Here is a 21,845-nt window from a genome sequence, read left to right as displayed (position 1 = left end):
AACTTGAATGTAGGACCTTGATAAATCAGTTGTACTAGGCAGTGCGTAGTGCACAAATGCCACCATAGTTCTATTGAAGTTTTTCTTTAAAAAAACCCAGCACAAACCATGCCCCCCCAAAACCAAAACCCTTTTTAATATAAATAGAAAGCAAAAGCCAAAGCAGCAGTACCTGGTTGTTTACATCGAGCTTTCTGATGGTTGTACATTTACATGATATTCATACTAATGGCCTTTATAAATGTTTAAGTTCTGAGCGAGCTGGGATTATTACTCATTATTTTATATTTATCCAGGACTGGAGCAGAAATTCAGCAAGCCTTCTTCTCTTTTACTCTATTTCTTTGCCTGATAACATGCACCCAATCTTTCTGGACACAAACAGTAAAAGATTTGGGTGGCTAAGATGGGCCTGAAATGGATTTTCGAGACCTGCGTTCAAAGCTAGGATTCTTAAAAGTCCTCTGTTCAGCTACGGCCTCATTTTAGAGGTGGTTTAGCTTTGCTTGGTTTTAAGCTCTTTATGCATCTGGAATTGTTCTCTGTATGTGCTGAGCCTCAGCCTTCTTGGTGATTAAAACATCCACTTCCTGAAGAGTGCTGAGTATTTTCACTAGTTCAGTTTTAGTGATCTAGTTGGCGGTAGTAGGGAGTGCAAAGCGAACATCATATTGAGAACATTCCCATGGGAATAGGGTGTTTTGGGTTTTGGCTTCTGTTCTGAAGATTGTGAAGAGTGTGTCCTTTTTTTTTTTTTTTTTTTTTTTAACTATTACTAGGTAATAGTTGGATATGATTCGGATGCAATTTTAGGGCTGTAGGAAGGTCCTCTCATAGCTGTGTGCACTTTTGTGATGCCAGGTATCTTTCATCTTTTTGTAGTTGATAGCTTTCAGTGAAGGATTTAACAATGTTCCGCACTTTCCAGTAATTTTAGCTCATACCTCTAAAACATCATGTTAAAAGGAGGCGTCAGTCACAGCTCTTCCCCATCATGCTTTAAAAATTGAAAGGGAGCCTTGTCCAAAAGGGAGTTATTGTAGAAAGACTTCCATGAGGAATTTATGGCTCTAAAACATGGGTGGATTGATCAATATCTTGGGCTGGAGGAAGTGCTTGAAGATTTAAGGCTTTAAGATTCATTCCTCTCAGTATTGTTCCCCTTTCTGTTCAGCATGCTTATTCATCTGGGTCTTACTCTGAGGTATCTAATTCTACTTTGTGCTGTCTGGAGGAGCTAGGGCTTCCAAGCAGTCAAGCCGCTGTCATTTAACACTGTCCTTCCTTCCTGTCAGCTGGCTCGGGGCTCTTACCGCTAGTTTTGACTTAATGACTATGGACTGTGACTGTACTTGCAGCACACTAGGAGCATATGAATTCAGTTACCACCCTTCATCTGATAACGTGGCTCACATTATCACCCAGCTGAATCACTTCTGATTGTATATCCAAACCTGGCACCAGCTGCATCCTGCAGCAGCTGTCTTAGGAGTGTGTTACAAGTCGTTAAAATGGATTCTGTTGTTATGGGCAAGTAACAGTTTCAAGTAGTTTTTGCTTTTGAAGCCAAGTTAATTAGTACAATCGCTCTTTTTAACAGAGGTTCCAGTGTCCCTGAAAATGATCGACTGGCTTCAATAGCAGCTGAGTTGCAGTTCAGATCCCTTAGTCGTCACTCCAGTCCCACTGAAGAGCGAGAAGGTGATTGTCACAGTAACAGATTGTGACCTGGATGTGCAGATTATTTATGTCATTAATATATTTCTCTCTGTTCCCAGTTCTTATCCTTTCCAAAATTTTTTTTCACCTTTTCCTGTTCAAAAATTGTAGATTTTTAAGTTTTAGGCTTATATTACCAGAGTAGGTTCTTCTGTTTTCAGACATATCCACTATTCTCTTGCCTTTCATATCGCTTCTGAATTGTGCCTGAAGGAATTTCCTGGTGTCTTACTAAGCTGCAGTGTTCAAAATGAAATGAGTAATATGATTGGTGAATTATATGCCACGTTCGATAGTAAATTTCTAAATGCTGTGAATGAGGTATGAACTGGACCCTTCAGGACAGTGAAGAGTTTTCTGTCCAGTTTAACCACTACTGCAGTATTCGTCTTACGAATACTTGCTGTTATTTTGAATCCTGGAAGAAGGGGCAGAGTGTGTGACTTGATGACCTGATCAGGGCTCCTCCGTCAGGTTTCCCCAGCCCCTGGGGAAATATGTAGTATTTATTACAACAGACCTTGAAACACTGATTGTTAAGATAATAGTGTGTTCTGTGCAGATTAAAATGACGTACAAAATCCCAAGTGAAGTAGATTTTATACTGTCACCCTGCAAAAAGAAGTGGATTTCAAAGCAAGAAATGCCTAAAAAATCATACTAAGAGGTGTGGGGGATTTTTTTTGTTTGCCTTTTTTTTTAAGCAGATGTTGAAAATATTGACTACCTCGTGCTTATTCCCTTTTTTATGTATCTGTATGAATGGCAAACTGGCTTAGGTTGGAATGAATACAGGTCTTTTCCTAAGGAATCTTAGAAGATTGTTTTCCTGCAGATTTCTTGCATACTTGATTCTGAGTGCCCTGACTTGAAGTGCTTCCCTCAGTTGTGGAAGGAGATCTCTGTTCCTGTATAAATTAAAACCTATTTCAGAACAGCTTTCATAATTTGTTTTCTAAAATTAAGTAACTTTTGAACTCAAGAGCATACACTGCTATATGGTTGCCTCATACACTCGTAGGGTGTATTAGTCCTGATACGCAAGATCTCAGCTTCTGCTGAATATAGTGGCATAATCCTTAATGTGAGATAAAGCCATTTTATGCTCACAGTATTGTTTCTCTAGAACCATCGTATCCAAAAGGAGATTCAAGTGGCTCCTCCCGGCGGAGTTGGGAGCTCAGAACTTTAATTAACCAGACCAAAGGTAGGTGCTCAGGAGTCACTATAATGCAATATCTGTTAAACTAGTACTGTAATAAAAGGGTGAATCTTAATGCTGATTGTGAAGAGGTTTTTCACAGCTTTGTATATAGGAAGGGGAAAAAATAAAATCCTGACTGCAGCTAGAACATCCTGCTAACAAAATCACAAGGCATACTCCCTGAGGTAGGAATAATTAAACTTTGTAAGAGTTACATCTTTCCAGTTTCTGAAAGGTGCTTAGCAGTGTTGTACAAAGTGGGTACATTTATTACTGTAGGAATTGCAAAAGTTTTCTGTCCCTATTCAGTGCTGAATTATGAATTGCATGACAGTAGCAAGCACTTCCTCACTTCCTAAGATCTCTCCCCAGCATGGGATTTTCTTATTTTGGGTGTCTTTAACAGCGTGTGATCCTACACTGTTTCCCAAATTCAAGGATATTATGGGGCCCCTTCCTCTCTGTCCTGCTACTTATGAGACTCCCATGCTGCACAGATGTACACGTGTAGGTTGCTTGCGTATATTCTGGCAAGGTGGAACCTCATGAAACATGAGAGGAATTTGCTGTCACGTAAAAGCTGGTCTCTCATTGTGTGGCTCAGAACACAGGAAGAACAGCAAAATTTTTTTCTCAAATCTAGAAGGCTTATTTTTTGTTTGGAACATAAACGCTGAAGGAACTGAGTTTGTTTAAACTAGAAGAGAAGAATGAGGGAAAACTTGAAGATTTCTAGCAGACTGCTGCAATGGGAACTGGTTTTACTGTCCACTGTGAATAAGACAAAGATTTTGGTTTAAAACTGCAGCAAGGCAGCGTTAGTGTGGGCAGTAGCATATATAATTTGGGACTATCACTATCTCCATCTTTTTGAGACTGTTAGAAACAGGTTAGACTACTGTCGGCCAAAGGTGACAGATGTGTAATTTTTGTGCTTTACAAGGAGGAGATAAAGTAATGCTGCCCTGAGGTTTCTTCGGGTCTCACTCCCTAAGATTCTGTTTCATGATAAGACTTGAAAGCTGGACCTATCCAATACCTCTAAATTTTGCTTTTCCAAGTTTTCCAAGAAACTTCTAATATCTCTGTAGAACAAAACCTTACCTGTCCTTCTTTCCTTGGTGCTCTTAATGACACTAACGTATTTCCACTATCTGCCAATGGTTAGTTACAGGCCGAATGCAAACAAGTGTGTTGCATTTCATCCTTTTAATTTCCTTGAATCAAGTAAGAGATGATTAGAAAAGTACCAGTATTCTCATTTCACTTTAGTTTCCTATGTGATTGCTAAAATGTTTTATTCTTTTCCTACATCTTAAATTAGACTCACAAAATAGTTGTCTTCTAACTCTGAGTCACTTCACGTGATATCAAAACATAACAAAATACAAACACAGTGAATATTTCTCAATTAAGGAAATTGTTCATCACTCTTTTTAGACACTTCTTCCAAGCAAGCACCGATTGAAGCTGTTCAAAAGTCTGTTCAGTTGTTTGAAGAAAGGAGATACAGAGAGATGAGGAGGAAGAACATCATTGGCCAAGTTTGTGACACACCGAAATCTTATGATAATGTCATGCATGTAGGTTTGAGAAAAGTGACTTTCAAGTGGCAGAGAGGAAACAAAATTGGTACGTTCATTATACCTTCATTTTTCAGGCTAAAATACCAAGCTTAGTATTTTTGAAGGAAACCTAAGACTGTCTTTTGGAACCTTGGATCTCTGCATAGGTAATATCGGCTTTTACTGAAATCGGAATGTTAAAAGACAACATACTGTTGCAGCTGGGATTTCCCTTGTATAGAACTCCAGTGGTGTTTTCACTGGTCAAGTAACAAGAAACAAATGAGAAGGATTTGGTTAGGAGAAGTTCTTAGGTATGATCCTGTGATTCCTGCATGCATTTAACTCTATGAAATGTTTGACGAGTTCTGCTTTTGTAAGAACCAGAGATATGAATGGAAATGAGCACAAGCTTTGGAATTTGTTCGATTCACCAATATTGTTGTTGTTTTCCCCTATATGATTGTTGTTTCCTCTGGTTTGGGATTTGTGGGGAAAATCCTCATATTCTGACAAGTTTTCTTTCATGTCAGCCTGTTAATGTGACGTAGTGCAATGCTTTTACTTTTAATCAGCTTGAATTCAGTACTATGAATGTAGATTGGGTGTTGCAGGTTAAAAGCTACTTGAAATTTTAAATGAGAATAAAGGTAAATAACCTTGGCAAGCTTACTTTTCAGTGATGTTTTCTTATTGCAGTTGATGTGCATGTTGCTTATCGAATGTAATGTAATTATTTTTCTTATTTTGATTTTAATTCTGCAGGTGAAGGCCAGTATGGGAAGGTCTATACCTGTATCAGTGTTGACACTGGAGAGTTGATGGCTATGAAGGAAGTGAGTACTCTGTATACAAGAATCACTGCTGCCCTTGTTTTTTTCCCAAACCAAATATGCATGACTTAGCAGGCATTAAGGACATCTGAACACTGTTGTTAGCTGACTGGGAAGGGATGGGAAGACAAATTCGTTTCTTCATGTAGCCACATCTGCTATTATCAGTTGTTCCTCCTTAAGTTGCTTAAGCTTTTTCTTTTCAGTTTACAACTGTCAATTTAAATGTATGTAAAATGGATAATGTTTTTTTACTAATCTCATAGAGATGTGAACTTAATGAATGCTTGCTTAATATGTGTGAACTCCCATTAAGAGATCTTAAATTATTTTGGAAAGAGTTTTCTGATTTGTGAAGACTGTACACAAACTTATATTTTACTTTGGAGTATTTAATCTCACATTTTATTCCTTTTTTCTTCATTCTTTAGAGAAAAGGATAGGAAGTGTCACATCATATGTTTTTCAGCTTCTCCTGTAGTTTAAGTGAGCTAGGCTGAGTCACAGAACTGTTGACTAACCTGGTGGGTACAGAAAATGTAATTTTCAGGATAGAAGTAAGTAAGGCTGTGTAGGTGTAGAGATCAGTTTTCCCCACCGCACCTTGTTTTTTCAAGTATTTGTATTGTTTGGTTTTACTGCATTTCTGCATCTTCAGACAACTGCAAGCATCAACTGTTCGCAACAGTTACCCTGCCAGCCGTTTGATGCTAGAGCAGTTACATTTTATGAGCCAGTTCTTCCACACACTCAACACGTATGTGATCTCAAAGGTGTGGAAAAGCAGGACTGGGCTTGTGCTTACCTTCTTGTACCATACTCACTCACTGACTAACTAATACCAACACTTGAGATTTTGTTGTTGGTTTGTTTGGGTTTTTTTTTCCCTCCCCATGAAATAACATTACCCCCTGCCCCCCCATCAGGAGCACACTCTGTTTCGGGAAGTCAAAGTTGCTTTTTCGATGCAGGTGCTTTTTACAGATTAGCATGTGTGTGCTCTTCAGCAAAAGTTCAGGTAAGTTAAATGGATGTTGTTTGACAGACACTTCACTAGTAGGCTAAGTACACAGTATGCTGCCTTTTCCTGTGGGATTTTTAACTTCCAGAATTATTTCACTAAGAAACATTCCCCGCCTCCCCACTGTGGGCTCAAATGCAAGCTGTTTGCAACTTCCAAATAAAAGGCTTTCCTGAATTTCCTTAAGAGTCCCTTGGGAGAAGACTGATTGACTGACTGATTTTTAAACTGGTTAAAAACATGGCATTCCCCCCCACCCCCCGAGATTTCTTCAGACTTTACTGTCTTAACCACAGTGTCATTAAAATCTCTACAAACTACAGTGGACAAGCTTTACTACAAATACACAGTACTGCAACTTTGAACTGTTAGGAAATATGAAAAATACTTGAATGTCATTTGTCACCTTTTTGTAATCTCCATGTATTTAATTTTACCACTGTTTGAGTACAAACTGTATCCTGGAATTGTTATACAGAACAAACCAATCGTAACATCCTAGCAACAAAAGGTAAAATGTGTGCATTTATTTCTCTAGCAATTGTCCTGTACTCAATTGGTGAAGTTTCTGCTTTCTAGCAGTATAGCAAAAGTAGCATCTTCCATAACTTGCTATGCATTTTGCTTATCTTTGTGTGAACTGGACTCTTAAATCAGTTTTTCAGACGACATGATAATTTCTTCCTCCATGAAAAAGCCTTCATGGCATATTGTAGGAGAACTAATGAAAACCTGATTACTTCATCAAAACCGTTATGATTGTATTTGTTCCATGCCACACCTCTTCCTTGCAGCTGCCTCATTCTCAATGAAAAAATCCCTCAAAGAAATCACAGAATCACAGAATGTCAGGGGTTGGAAGGGACCTCGAAAGATCATCTAGTCCAACCCCCCCTGCCAGAGCAGGACCACCTAGAGCAGGACACACAGGAACGCGTCCAGGAGGGTTTTGAATGTCTCCAGAGAAGGAGACCCCACAGCCTCTCTGGGCAGCCTGTTCCAGTGCTCTGGCACCCTCACAGTGGAAAAGTTTTTCCTGATGTTAATGTGGAAAACCTTAGAATCTCTGTTGATGAAGTACCTGGCAACTAGTCTTTCTTGACTGATGGCTCTCACTGATGTTACTTTCAGATTCTCTTGTACTGTGTCTATCTACCACATTTACTCTAGAAGGCAAGCTTGGAAGAGAGATAAATACGCACACATGTGTCTATTTATACATTTAAATAACAGCATTTTGCTCTTATAAAGTTTATAAGGCATCATATTTGTATGTAATTTTCCAAAAATAGTTTGGTGTTCTTTTTTGTTTGAGTTTGGAGATGGAGGGGTGGTATTTTGGAGCTTTTTGTGTCATGATGCTGTTTAAAAAAAAAAAAAAAAACACAAACCACCCCAAAAAACACTTTTTAGCTGTTTTCTGGGTTTGTATTTGGTTTAGGATGGGTTGTTTAGCTTTTTGGGGGTTGTTTTTGGGTGGGGTTTTTTTTTGTTCCTTAGTAATTTGGAATAGTGGCAAAGTAATGAAAAATCTTTCTTGCAGATAAGATTTCAACCTAATGATCACAAAACCATCAAAGAAACAGCCGATGAGCTGAAGATTTTTGAAGGCATCAAACACCCTAATCTTGTTCGTTATTTTGGTGTGGAGCTTCACAGGGTAAGAAAACATAAATTGGGGCTTTTTTTTAGGGCAGAGAGAAAATTTTAAGAAGCTTTGGATCCTGGAGGTTTTACTTGAGGACATTCTAGTTTAGCTTATTGTCTGGGTATCTCTGTGAGTTGCAGTGTGTCTTTTTTCCTCTGAATGTTGAGATCTCTGAAACATAGTTCGGAGAAATTTTTTTTTAACTGGTACATAAACAGGGAAGGTTCACAGTAAGCGAAGAGAGTGAGTAGTGCTGGAGCTATTCTGTGCTGCTGCTCCATTTAACTGTTCTAAAAGCAAGCTGTGTCATACATGGTATGGTAACTTTTGTGTGCAGAATAGAGACTAGACAGCCTAAACCCTTTCCCTGTTAGCAGCAAAGGTTGTACCAGTATCTTGTTGATTCCTGGAAAAAATTTGTACTGGCATTTAAATCTTGATGCCAGCCAAGTATCTTAAAGCAGCAGATCTTTTGGAATGCAGCAGCATCTCTTCAGAAGGAAAACCCAATTTTCTTGCTTGAGCAGCAGAACTAATGAAGACTGGTTTTCTTAGGGAGTTGGATTCCAGAGTTGTGTGCTAAGAAACCCTACTTTTTAGCACGCTCTGCTTCCTACATGCCCTTCTCACCTCCCCCTGCGAGTCTCAGGTCCCTCCTGTATCCCTACCCAGTGAGGTGGGCAGGGAACAGGACACCTGGTGCCTGCCTGACTGGAAAGCACTGTGTGGTTTTGACTGATTTGCTCAGTAGGAGTGGGTTGATTTGCTGACCCATTGCTGGTTTAGAAGGGGACAAAGGCTGCTTTCTGTCTGCTTTTCTTTACTTGGGGACATAGCTTTGGGTGTCTGTGCCACTGGGTCATTGGTTTCTCAGGCTAGTTCTAAGAGTTTAGAGTCTTTGCCATCTTTTTGTAGTAATTAAGTCTGTCTGAAATTAGCTGGGCTTTGAGACAGAAAGGCAACAAGAACCTAACTTTTCCTTAAACTAAGTTAGAGTTGGCATGCTTATTCAAGCCACAGACAGCAATAAAAAACTTGCCCTCCCCAAGAAATCAACACATGATATTGCAGGAACTGGGAGAGATAAAAAAACCCCACAAACAACCCCAAAACACACAAGCCCAAAACATCATTTTGCCTTTTTTTCTAAATATGCAAAGGATCTTTTTGTATTTCTGCATAATATACCTACAAGATTTCCAAAGTGCTTTTTGGTTGATGCCAAAGTAACGTATTTTATGTGACCAAATTGTATCAGGTTCCATAGAAATGATGCAGATGGACATGTAGCAGAGATTTTTCCATAGTTGTGCAATAGAATATATTAGGTTGAAGCATGCCCAAGAGACTAGAGTTCTGAAGAGATGATTTATTAGGTATTCTATGGTAAGACATACTTCCATTAAAACATTACATGATACCTCCATTACTTTTTTCACAAACAATGAAGGATGGAAGGAAAACTTGATCCTAATTCAGTGTTTAAACAAAAACAAAACAAAAACAATGAAATCCGGTTTGGTTCCCACAACAGGAAGAAATGTACATCTTCATGGAGTACTGTGATGAGGGCACTCTGGAGGAGGTATCAAAACTGGGCCTTCAGGAGCATGTCATTAGGCTCTACTCAAAGCAAATCACGATTGCTATCAATGTACTACATGAACATGGTATTGTTCATCGAGACATTAAAGGTAATGTTAACCAGAAAAGGTAATGTTGTTGTTTCAGTGTTGTAGACGAGGGTGGGGGGGAGTGATGGGGGCCATATTTGCAGATTTAGCTCACATTATCTATTCAGCCATTAAGTGCATAAAGTCTTCCACTCATTTTTCAGTTTTCAATTTACAAGTTATTGGCAAGTTACGTGCTCCTTTTTAAGTGCAGAACATAAAAAATGTTCACGGTTGACATTGCAAACTCATAAATTCTGCCCATGGTTTATATAGTTTCTGTAGACTTTAAGATTGGGGATTCATCCAAACTCAAATTTTGGTCCTTTTATTTCTAGTACTAATATACTAAGTTATGTAATGCTGGTTTTCTTTCATCTGTGCAAGAAACAGTTGTGTTTTCTGGGAGCCGACAAGCAGTGTACAGTGCTGGAGTTGTTCATCAGAACCTTTCCTTGTGAATCCCATTTTCCAGAAGAGTTGTAGGATTTCAGATGAATGGTTGATTAAACGTAGTAATAAAAGCCTTGTTAGAAGAAGTTAAAGGGATATGGTAAAATTACATATCTAGTGGTTTTTTTGCCATACATTTATCTACTCATGCCTGGCTCTCAGCTTTTGCTTACAAAATGAGCAGATTGGAACTACAGTAACTGAAGGGGGGGTTGGTTTTGGCATTCGCTTAAGGCACCCGGTGTCAGTCCACATTTCACATTCACTTTTCTTTTCCTGCACCTTCCAAGAACATCCTCCATGTCTAAGTTATCTTGGTTTTGTTAGTCTGGCATATTTTGCTCACCTGTGGCAGAAACTTAACAGAAGGTAGGGGAAACAGTGCACGCAGTATGCCCTGCGAGTGCTCCTTTTATGACAAGGCAGTGCAACCCAACGATGCTGGGGTGTCCCTCTTGCAACGATGTCCCTCTTGCTCACAGGGTTTTGAATCACCGCAGCAGTGTAGGAGGTTCCCAGTTGCTCTTGGTCCTTTGGCCTCGTGCTTCTCATTTGGGAAAAGAACTATCTACGATCCAGAGGCCTCCCACCCAGGTAGGCCACTCTTGAGTCAGTTTTGGCTTTTTTTCCTAGAAAACACTTTCCCTCACTCCCATTCCCCAGCAGTCTTGCCTTTTCTGGTTCTCCTTCCTGACCAAAGGTTTCTCTCCAGTTGTGGATTTTCCTCCGTGCTTTTCACAGTGCCCTCCTTGCCCTTTACTTGATCATTCCGTATCCAGGTTCCGCTTAGCTGAATTATGCTCTCCTGGAAGCTCATTGTGATCAAAATCCAAGGCTGGCTGACAGGGATTTCTTTTGTGCTGCTCAGTGTCATTGCTCATTTCCGGATATGTTTCCGAATAGGCCTTCCTCTCATCAGGGAGATGCAGGGAAGGGAGAAGAGCTGTTTAACAGAACTGTAATGCTGTGTTATTTGAGGGCATTTCTGTTGCAACAGGCTCCTCATACCAAACGTTGGGGTGTTCTTGAGAATAACAGCAGCAATAAACTGCAGAGGGTCACTGCAGACGCATCTGTGTATAGACCTTCCCGAAACTTAAGGTCAGAATAAGAAGACAGACTACAGAGAGTATTTTTATAAAGAATGCCTGATGTTACATTGGAAGTCTCTTGCTCTCTCTCCTTTTATGCTAACACTGCATCCCCAAGTTTTCAGGCTAACAGCAGTGAAGAAAACTCTGGTTTAACTTTGAGCTCTTCTGAAGTCAGGTGCTCTTATTTTTCTGATAGGGAAGAATGATAATAACGTCATTCAGACTGTTAAAACTGCTTTCCTACGTAAAGCTCACCATCAGATCGCACTCTCGTAGCCAGTTTACTGAATGTCACTGAACATGTTTCTTTCAGCAGCAGATTACCAGTTCTTAGAGTAATTGTTTATACATGTCCTGCAGTTGGTGTCTGCAAGTACCTTGTGCTCAAAAATTCTTTTGGTGAGTAGTGTCCACTAGTGTCACCATTGTCCTTCAGATGCTATTATGGCATCCAGTTCTATGAGTGTAAAAGATGAAGCAAGACATGGCTGCCTGGAATCGTTTTTCAACCCGTGGTTGTCAGAGCAAACTGAGGGTGGTGTTGGCTGGTTGTTACACTTGGCTGCTCTAGTTTTGATTAGTCTGCATCAGTGTGTAAAGCAGTTGGTCTAGTATGTAGCAGGTGACTAAGTCTTCTGGGATAGTGTTGGTTTTTTTTTTTTAATCTCTATCCTGGGCATTGGATTTTAACCCCTGTGGCTAAGCCCAGATTCCTCAGTTAGAATTACTTCACTTTTTGCAAGGAAGCTGTTCTGCTCCATGATAGAGAATGATGGAATATGTAATGCTGGAATGTGTAATGCTGAAAGGAGCCTCTGATCATCTCTATCTGAGCCCTCTGTGTAAAACAGGGCCAACCTCAGCATCAGATCGAATGTCAGATTGGGTCAGACTGCTCAGGACTTTGTTCAGTTGAGTTATGAGTATCTCCAGGGATGGGGATTCCCTGTTCCCTGGGCCCTGGCCCAATGACTGACCTATCCCCATTGTGAAAAACTTTTTCCTGAAACCTCCCTGGAATTTGCAGAGGTTGCCATTTGCGTCCGTTGCCCCATATCCTTTCATAGTGTGCCCTTAAGGAAAAAGTCTGTTTCCGTGCTCTTGATATCTTCCCATTACACAGCTGAAAACAGCAATAAATTCCCCCCACCCCTCCAGTCTTCCCTTCTTCAAGTAAAAGCTCTCAGCCTCTCCTTGTACATTGTGTGCACCAGCCCTCTGACCATCTTGATGCCCTTCTGCTGGGTTTGCTCCAGTATGTCAATGTCTGTCTTGTACTGGGGAGCCCAAAAACAAGACACAGCGCTCCAAGTGTGGTCTCGCAAGTGCCGAGTTGCCAAGAATTAATCACTGAGGTCATGCTTGGTGCTTTCTCTCTGGGAGGGAAGGGCATATTCCTGAGGAGTGCTCCGATTGCATTTTCGGAACGAATACAGAAAGTGAAGGGATTGTATCTGAAGCTTCAGTGAATCAGAAAGCTGTGAATGAGACTCTGAAGGCCCAGGGAGTCTTCATCAAAAGGTTAACTCCTGTTAACTTTGTTGTCAGCTCTCTCAGAATTTCTGCTATTCCTGCCTTCATGTCTTCATGATGAGCACAGGGGAAGGAAGGCCGTTCAACAAGAGACAGAAGGCTGTTCAACAGGAGACTACGGGCATGTGCCACCCTTTTTTAAAGAGAAGAGGATGCTAAAGCTGATTGTTCTCCTCAAAGAGTAGCATTTGGCCTGCTTGTTTCTTGAATGAATTTACCTGCTGCACTGCTTGAAGTACTGGCTGAGGAATGTCTATGAGCTGGCCCTCTTTGTGGAATTATGCCCCAGTCTTTAGCAGGGCTTTTGGTACTGCTGCTCGGACTCACGGTATTTACCCCAGCACCTTTGGCGTATCACGCGAGTGCAGATTTCACTGAGCTTAGTACGGGGCTGACTTGGCACAGGGATACGGGGTGTGAACCTTCAGTTTAAATGCCTTGGGTCACAGCTCTTGGTTTTTTTAGTGAGGGCATGGCTTTCAGCACTTGCTCTTTGCAGCCTGCCCAGAAGATCCTGTGGTACAAATGGCAGTAGGGCTGTGCAGCACTGGGCTGCCTCTTGCCTCTGCCAGGTACCTCCAATGAAGATGCTTTCGATAGAGTACGTGTAGGAGGAGAGAAGGAACAGATGGGTGTGCTGTGCCTTTGTGCTGTTTTGGCCACAGTCTCCAGTTTTATTTTGCTTATTAACCATGCAGATGTGGTAGGAATTCTGTTACATTCGCAGTAGCCTTAACTGCCACAGGTAAAAAGCATCGAGCACCCTCAAAGTACTGCCCTTGTATCTCCTGTTCTCTTACCCAGGTCCTGCTGGATTCTGTGTAGGTTTCATCTAACATGGAGACCCTTTTTTAAAGACTCCTTCTGGAGTTTGGTCTTGGTCTCTGGAGCAGATACCAAGCGGCTTACGAAACAGAGGCTCCAGCAGACAACGCATCAGTGGAAGCTTATTCAGCTGGCAGAAAGTGTCAGCAACACGAGTCTTGAAGTGCTGTCTCTTTCATCATGGTGAAACTTTGGTTCATTGCTTTGTTCCATTTGACAGCTCCGGGTGCTTTCGGGACAAAGGCTCAGAGGAGCTTTCCCAGTAACATTTATGCTGAATTGTTACTACTTTTTTTTTTAGAGGGACAAACTTGATTTTGAAGGGCCTTGTAAGTAGGTTCTGAGCTGTATTAAACCAAACTGTTACAATAGCTTTAGATTCAGTCAGAAGAGAGATGGTTGCACTTCAGCTCTGCCAGTGTCCACCCACTGCAGTAGTGAGAAACCACTTTGTAGCCTTCCATGAAATTTGCATGTTGCTTTCTTGAGGAGCAGGAACATTGGTTTCCAAAACATCCTTATAAGAGTGTTTGCTAGTGATGGCCATTTTTCCTGAGCTCTTTGTGGGGGCTAAGCGCACCTGCTTTCTATATAAGTAATCGCTTGAAAATCTTTAGGAAAAGCAAAGCTGTGGGCAGTAGTTGAAAGGAAAAAGTTGCTGTGGAGTAACTGTCACTCTTCTAATGCATTGCCCATATTTAGTGTCCCATCGAGTTACCCCTTGTACTGCTTTGGTGTGTGTCTGGATTCTCTTTCATTCAAGGAGCTGAGGGATGGATGGTGCGCCCAGCTCCGTTGCACATGCCTGTGATTGCAGGGTGACTCTGGACACGTATGTCCCTCTGATGACAAACTGCAGAACCCAGACAAAGAATTCTGATCCTGAGTAGGAGCAGGCACCTGAATGCCAGGGGTGGAAAACTTAGACACAATGTACAGAAGAGTTGTATTCACTGGAAGTTAATTCTTCTGTCAGAACTTGTAAAAAGTCTCCAGTAATTAAAGATTGGAATTTATTTCTGTTAACGATTTCTCTCCCCCTTTTATAGTGCAGTTCTGTGGAACACCTCTTGGACTAAATAAATCTTGCTTTAGTTATCAGGCATTCTCATAGTAGCTACAGAAGCCCTTTGAGAAACGGGCAGGGTTTTGGCATCATTGACCTGCACTGCCTTTTTTTGACTTGAGCTTCTTGAGGACTCTTTTTATTTTCCATTAATATCTTGGGGATGCCCAGCCAAGCGAACCGGAGAAATTCATTAACTAAGAGAACATAACACAAAGGAGGAGCAGCCAAGAATTCCTGCACTGATCTATGTTGAAGGTGGAACAAAAGTGAGAAGCTTTTGAAGGTTGTATTCAGACAAGCCATTTGTGAAAGAATCTGTGTGAAATGGCAAAAGGCTACCTGTAACAAAGTCCCCAACATTTGCCTACTCCTAGAGCAGGCAGGCAGTTTTGTTCTGTGCAAACCATTCGTCTTGAAGAGAGAGCACAGCTGAAGCTGTATTTCTGCCAGGTGACTCCTGCGACCTACTTGTGGTTTCATTGTGATAGCTGCAGAATCCAGGGTTTGGCCTGACGCGCACAGTGAGCTGCTGCTGCTGCTCTACCTGTTTCCTGCTGGCTGTCAACGCGTGTTTTGGCAGGATGCTGAACGAGAGAAAACCACTGGTTATCAAAACCGCTTGGCTGGCTTGTTTGCAGTGTTGTGTAGAGCAAGTGCCTGGAAGCCAACTGCGGATTCCCCTTGGAGATCTTCAGCTGTGCTAGGGCAAATTTTTTCCGGTGTCAGCTGGCAGAGTGGCCAGCTGTTGTAACAGTAACTGTAACAGAAATTCTTCCAGAGTTAGAGCACAGTGGGAGTGGGCATTTGGTCGTACACGTAACAAAACGCTGTAAGCTCCACTCTGCAAGTCGACGCAGCTCTATGGTATCACCTGTCTCGACTCCGCAGAACCGAAGGATGGCTAGTGAGAGGTACGCAGCAGTGGCCTCTGCCAGGAAGCTCCTTAAGGATGGGCGGTTTTTCGCAGTGCAACGCTCACAAGGATAAGCACTGGAATTCATAAATTCCTGGAGAATTCTCGTAATGCGCATGTATGGAAAGCTGATGAGTTTGCCCGCTGTACTGCTTTGTTTTGAACACTTCTTGTTGTCAATTTCCAGTACATTTAGTGTTAACAAAAACCCACCAAAAATCCCATTGGCTAATGGGGATGTACCCTATGGGGAACATCTCAAATGCTATCATATTCCACGCTTAATCCACAGGTAAAGATCTAAGTGCGAAACTGAGCTGTTACCTACTGTGTAACTTCCAAGAGTGTATAGAGAAGCCCTCCTCATTCCTCAATTCAGCAGTAGCTTAACAACCGTTACTGGTTTTCGTTGTGTTTCCTAGGAGCCAACATCTTTCTTACCTCATCCGGACTGATTAAACTAGGAGACTTTGGCTGCTCAGTGAAACTGAAGAACAACACCCAGACAATGCCCGGAGAAGTGAACAGTACTTTGGGGACTGCAGGTAAGGAAGCGTGTGCTAGGCAGATACTTGTCCAGTTACCATAAAAGAAGATACTTTTGCCAAAAGTCTGGGCTGGAGTAAAATGATGTGTTTTAGGGAAACTTGATTTTACTGTAGCTAGTTAGATGTGCTTTACATCCCGAAGCCAAAACAATCAGTGACTGGTGTAACTGGAGAGAGAAAACTGTATTTGTCTGGTAACTATAAAGATGCTGGAACTTGTGTTTTCTGGGGTTGTGTCTTTGCAGCCTTACTGAAAGAGTACTGTTCTTACTGAACAGCTGCTTAATTTGTTTTCAGAAAATGAAAATAACTGAAAGCATGTACTGTACCAGCATTTTCACTATCACTTTTCAGACTGAAAGACAGTTATACTGCAAATGTCTCAAAGAACAAGAAGCCAGCAAATGACAAAACTTAGCAAGAAAAGCCGAGCGGTAATTCATTACAGATATATCAAAAAGCATTTGGTTTGCCCAGTTAATCACTTAATGTATACTGTTCCTTCTGCTGTATGAACTCATGACGTCGTGTGTGTTGTTTCAAAGCGTACATGGCTCCAGAAGTGATTACTAGAGCTAAAGGAGAAGGGCACGGACGTGCAGCCGACATCTGGAGCCTGGGCTGTGTTGTTATAGAGATGGTCACCGGCAAGGTAGGTTGTTCCGTGCACGGAACGAGCGCAGAATCTTCTTAGTTTCTCTGCAAAGTCTGGTCTCACTCCCAGCAATTTGTCATACTTCAGTCTGCAAGTGCTGGGGTGGTTTTTAGCTTCCTGGGGTACAGAACTATATGCGCTGTTGGATAGCAGGTTTCTCACTAAACCTGGCACTTAGCAATGCTGTTACCTGTTGCAGAGGCCTTGGCACGAATACGAGCACAACTTCCAGATCATGTATAAAGTGGGGATGGGTCATAAACCTCCTATTCCTGACAAAGTGAGCCCAGAAGGGAAAGACTTCCTTTGCCACTGCCTGGAAAGTGACCCAAAGATGAGGTGGACAGCCAGCCAGCTCCTCGATCATCCTTTTGTCAAGGTTTGTCTCGCAGCTTTGGCTACAAAGATCGTAGGTGGGAATCAGAAACAGCTTTTAGTTGGCTTCATCGTTTGCAGCTGTGCTGCAGGGCTTTGTGTCACGGTGGGAGGCTGGTATCAAGTTGATGCTGTCCAGAAAGCAAGCTTTGGCAACTTCTCAGAAGCACATGTGAAGTTTGCTAGTAAACATTTGACTAAAGGAACCTGGTGTGCACCATGCAATAAACTTTCACTGCTGTTTTGAGATGCATCATCTTTATGCATTGAGTTGTCAAGCTTCTACTCGGTGGTAGTTAACTGGATCCAAAGGGCTCTGTGCCTAAAACTTCAGCGCGTACATGTGCACAGGCTGCGGTACTAGAGAGAGAAGGGTCCCCGCCATAAAAAGCGGAACAAGCACATGCTTGAGAACGCTGCCATCCTTCAGTGCACGGGTCTGCTTTCCTTTTAAGTTCATACTCAACATCAAATTCATATTGGATGTTTATCTGTCAGTTGGCACCACAGTCGGCAGTTCTTGCATGAACTGTGGTTTGATTCTTTGCTCACAGAATAGGCAAATGTTCGCAGCCAAAATTTGGGTGTATTAGTAACTTCTTTTCTGAAGAAGTAGGAGCACGGTAGGTTATTGAATTCTGTCCCACTTTCCAGCATAAAGTTGTTCACTTTGGTATTCTGGTTCAGTAACCGTGTTTGGGGTCACCATACCCGTCCCTCTCGTGAGTGCAGCTGTAGCCAGATCCCGTCCGTCACAGAGGCAGAACGCAGCTTTAGGCACACGAGTGCTGCATGGGGACGGTGGGAACATCGGTGTCCACATACAAACACTTGTGATTCATTCTCTGTGTGACAAGGGAGACAGAAGAAAGCTTCAGAGCTGTTTGATGAAGGTGCTGAGGCAGCTGAGCTGCGGTCACCTTGCTGCAGTAGGGAGACAGTTAATTAAGTGCCTTCTGTCCCTTCACAGGTTTGCACAGATGAAGAATGAAGTTATTCAATCTCTGGCCTTTTTTATTCTGGCAAGGTATCTTTTAATCACTACTGTATGTAATATTTACATAAAGACTGTGCTGAGAAACAGTATAAAAGTCGAACTTACGAAGACTGCACAAGTGACAAGCGTCACTTTCTCTGCTGCTCCTGTATGTTTTACTTGGCACATGTTGCTCATGTGACGGTGTCCGCAAGTTGGAAGAAGCTGCATGTTTCAGTGAAAGTGCCATTACTACTGTATATGGACCATACCTTTTTTTTGTTCTTTCTCCTGTTTCTCATTTGATTGAGAACTGTAATGTTAATATGTAGTATTTTTTGAACTCTTTAGGTTCAGAAAAATGCTGTAGTGTTACCAGGCGTTATGGACCTTGTTTTTTAATCTGTTTGTTGAGTGCACTGACTGTGAACTTTTACTGGGTTTTTTTGTTTATTTGTTTTTTGGCAAGCTTCAGATTTGTTATGCACAAGGCTGATTAATGAAATTTTAAAAAAAGTTTTTTCTCAATAAATGGTTTATTTTAGGAATTGCTGGTGAAGGGTTTTTCTTCTGGAAATAAGTATGTGGGGTTGTGTCACATTTTACGCTTTTGTCCAACCTTGTTGAAGACTGCTAAGCTAACCCACCTGGAGTAAGCCTCTCCTCTATTGTAGTAGTCAATGCTTTGTCAAGCTCAAGACACGCAGCGCAAGACACTTCCAACACAACAGATATAATAGCATTAAGGTCCCCCCCTTCGTCCTCTCCTGAGGTGATGGGCAACTCCTGACACTGCCCGTTACATTAGGGGTAGAGTCGTGGTCTGAAATAACTTTCTTCTTGAATGCCAGTACTGCAGAGGGGGAGCGGTCTGCATGGCAGTTCTGGGACCAAGAGGAGACGCGGTTAAGGTTATTCTTGGGTGGGCAAAACCAAGAACTTACTGTTAGATTTTTAAAACTGATTTCTGATCCTGGGCTTTGATTTCCTCACCACCCCCCCAGTTGTCGTCCGTCTCAGGAAATGGAGAAAGGCTAGAATTGGTTAGCAATTAGAAGGAAGAGTCTGCAACACTGGATCTAGTGCAATTATTTTGTTTGACTTGCTGTTACAGATGACTTACTTAAACCTGTTACTGGTAAGCATTAAGTGCAAGTTTGTGTATTCTTGTTAGAATAGCTTTAGACCTTAAAATGAGTAATTTATAAAGCAGTAGAACTTGCTTTTAATATTTGGCTTTATTCTAAAGTCATGTCTCCGCTCTTAATCCACAAATCCTTGGTTTGTTACAGGTGTGGGGTAGCTTTTAGCAGCTGAGAAGATATCACGAAATCTGACATTTAAATCTAGAAAAGCACGAGCCTCACGGGGCAGGTCACAAGCACAGTGTATCTGGGTTCTCAAAAACTACAATGCTGAATTTAAACAAAGACTTTCCCTTCTCTTTAGTTATGAGAGGAGGGGAGGTACATTGTCATCCTCAGCAACAGACTGTGAAAGTTTTTAAAGTGCCCCCCCCGGCCTGCTGTGTGCTTCACTTTGTGGCATATCGGAAGTATCTGAGCGGTTTGTGTCCTCACTTGCCTTGTTTCAGGTGCCCTGGTACACAAACAGGAACTGCAGACAGCTTTCAGGAGTCAGAAAAAAGGTGAAAAATAAACTGTTGCTAGTTCGGTGTTGCCGACCAAAAGAAAACACATTCACTGCACGACAGCTTTTTATACTTTTATTTTTGTATAAACAAACGTTAAGACTACTGTTGTTAAGGCAGTTGTAGAACGTACAGTTGCTTGTGGGGACGAGGGGCAAACACTGCTTCCTAATGACATATGTCATTCTTTTAATACAGTGAACTGGACTAGTTTAACTTTGGCAAGTACCACGAAGCTTTCTCTGTTTGCCAGTGAACGCTGGAAGGGCCCAGTGGTGCAGTCCTTGTGCGCTGGGACTTCTACAGGTGCTTGGGAGGACGGATCCAGGAGTGGTGTGTTTGACCCTCAGCCTGTTCTAAGGGTTGGTCCTAGGGAAATGGGTATGAAATAGTCTAAATACGCTTTCAGAAGTATTTACATGTTTGGTATTTTCCTCTGGGAGAAGTGGTGCTGCATGCAGTTGGAGAGGAAAGGCCTACGATTCGTAAGGAATGTTAAATGTCTCCCTACCAGCATGTTCTATCAGTGGCTCTTTAAAAAAAGACAAAAAAGCTAGACTCCATCACTACATGAATTTCTATTTGCTGCTCAGAAGTACTCACCCCTGCATCTAGGGGTTCATTCTGCCACCCTGAGAAAAGCCCCCCTGTATCTGCCAGGTAAGGTTTACAGTAAAATGCCAGCTTGGGAGATCTTTCTTCTCTCCCGCCCTCACCCGTTTGCAGAGTCTTGTGTACAATGTCTTCAGGCCTGGCTCACTAACATGCCCGATGCATTACTATGGGAGAGCTGGACCTTCGGCCACTACTCCAGGCTATAATACTCAAGTTTTCCACTGTTAAAGACTGTTTTAGCAAATAGAGTGTAGGGCACGTGCTTTATTTAATGAAGCACAGCTTTACGAGCATGGCAATATTTTCTTATCTCAGGCTCTATTTCATGTGTTGAAAAACTAAACTAAAGCCTGTGTATGTTTCCCTGTTCCAGAAAGCTTCAGACCATAGGGAATGCAGGTGTACACAAGACTGGTGGGGAAAACAGCCCCCCAAACTAGCCCCTGTTCCTTCCTTCACGCTGTACATTTTACCGCCTCCCCTCTCACAAGACTCTCAAAGAAAGACCTTTACTTACAGCCCCATGCTAAAAGCACTGCTACACCCACTCCTTAGGTGCTGCATCTTGAAAAGACCAGTTTCTAGATGATCTGATGTACTGAACAGCAAATGCGTATTTCATGGAACGAGTCATATTCTGTTGTATTAGCCCCTCTCGCTTCTGGCCTCACTTTTTTATTATAGGAAGAGAGAAATGGTTTTCATACCAGCTGCTAGAACTAAGACTGCTCACTTTCTTCTCTAGGCACACACAGGCCCTTCATTCCTAGATTGCTGGGGTTTAGTCCTGTGTGCCATGAAAATGTACCATCATTGAAAGTGCCAATCATAATCCCCACTGCTTGGGTTTTAAAAGATTGGGGTTTTTTCAGTTGTAATTCCCCTCACCCCCCTGCCAACCTCTTTTCAGTAACTTGCACACCCTTAACTCTTTAAGTTTAAAAACAAGAGGAGGCTGCCCTGGAAAACAGTACAGGGCTGTCAGCGCAACAGAGTTTTCCCAAGGAGCTTGATTCTAGGTTTGTTTAATTCGGAAGGGGGTCAAAGCAAGGCCAGACAGCCACAAGCTGTACCACTGTCCTAAGTCTCTTTCCTGCTTCCCCTCTTCTCCCCAAAAGAAAAGCAAAAGATAATTTAACGATTACCTCAGGCTGACAGTTAAGAGGCACCACATAAACTAATTTATCAGAAAAGACAGACAAGCAGATTAATTTGGATCACAGCAGTATGGGCAAATATGCAAATAACTTTGCATCACTTAGTTACAACATACCCGGTTGTTTTGCGTCCACCATGGTTAGGAAGGCCTAGGATTTTAATCGGTGTTTAAAGCTGAAAGGAATTTTATTACCTCAGTTTTTCCAAGCTGTAAATGGCATTTACTCTCAAAATAATTACAGCTTTCAGCCACCCCTCTGCTGTGTTGCCTGGGGAAGGATGCGGCAGTGGGTGACGTAGCTCTGCTCGGGCCACAA

At 42.0% G+C, this 21,845-nt stretch overlaps 1 protein-coding gene across 1 annotated transcript in view; it reads left to right on the top strand.

Annotated features, from left to right (window-relative positions):
- The window catches only part of MAP3K4 (mitogen-activated protein kinase kinase kinase 4), a 73,560-nt gene extending 55,372 nt beyond the window's left edge, over positions 1–18,188 (top strand). Inside the window, exons 18-27 of the mRNA XM_086460408.1 lie at positions 1,601–1,701; positions 2,846–2,926; positions 4,364–4,555; positions 5,254–5,324; positions 7,886–8,002; positions 9,525–9,684; positions 15,973–16,095; positions 16,644–16,750; positions 16,953–17,132; positions 18,099–18,188. Coding sequence (XP_086316534.1) covers positions 1,601–1,701; positions 2,846–2,926; positions 4,364–4,555; positions 5,254–5,324; positions 7,886–8,002; positions 9,525–9,684; positions 15,973–16,095; positions 16,644–16,750; positions 16,953–17,132; positions 18,099–18,119 — 1,153 coding nt within the window. The 3' untranslated portion in view covers positions 18,120–18,188. The remainder of the gene's footprint in view (positions 1–1,600; positions 1,702–2,845; positions 2,927–4,363; positions 4,556–5,253; positions 5,325–7,885; positions 8,003–9,524; positions 9,685–15,972; positions 16,096–16,643; positions 16,751–16,952; positions 17,133–18,098) is intronic.
- Positions 18,189–21,845: the final 3,657 nt, after the last annotated feature.

Source organism: Leptosomus discolor, chromosome 2 (assembly GCF_034619465.1).
Source record: "Leptosomus discolor isolate bLepDis1 chromosome 2, bLepDis1.hap2, whole genome shotgun sequence".
NCBI classification, from domain to species: Eukaryota; Metazoa; Chordata; class Aves; order Leptosomiformes; family Leptosomidae; genus Leptosomus; species Leptosomus discolor.
This window is presented reverse-complemented; position numbering and strand designations above follow the sequence as displayed.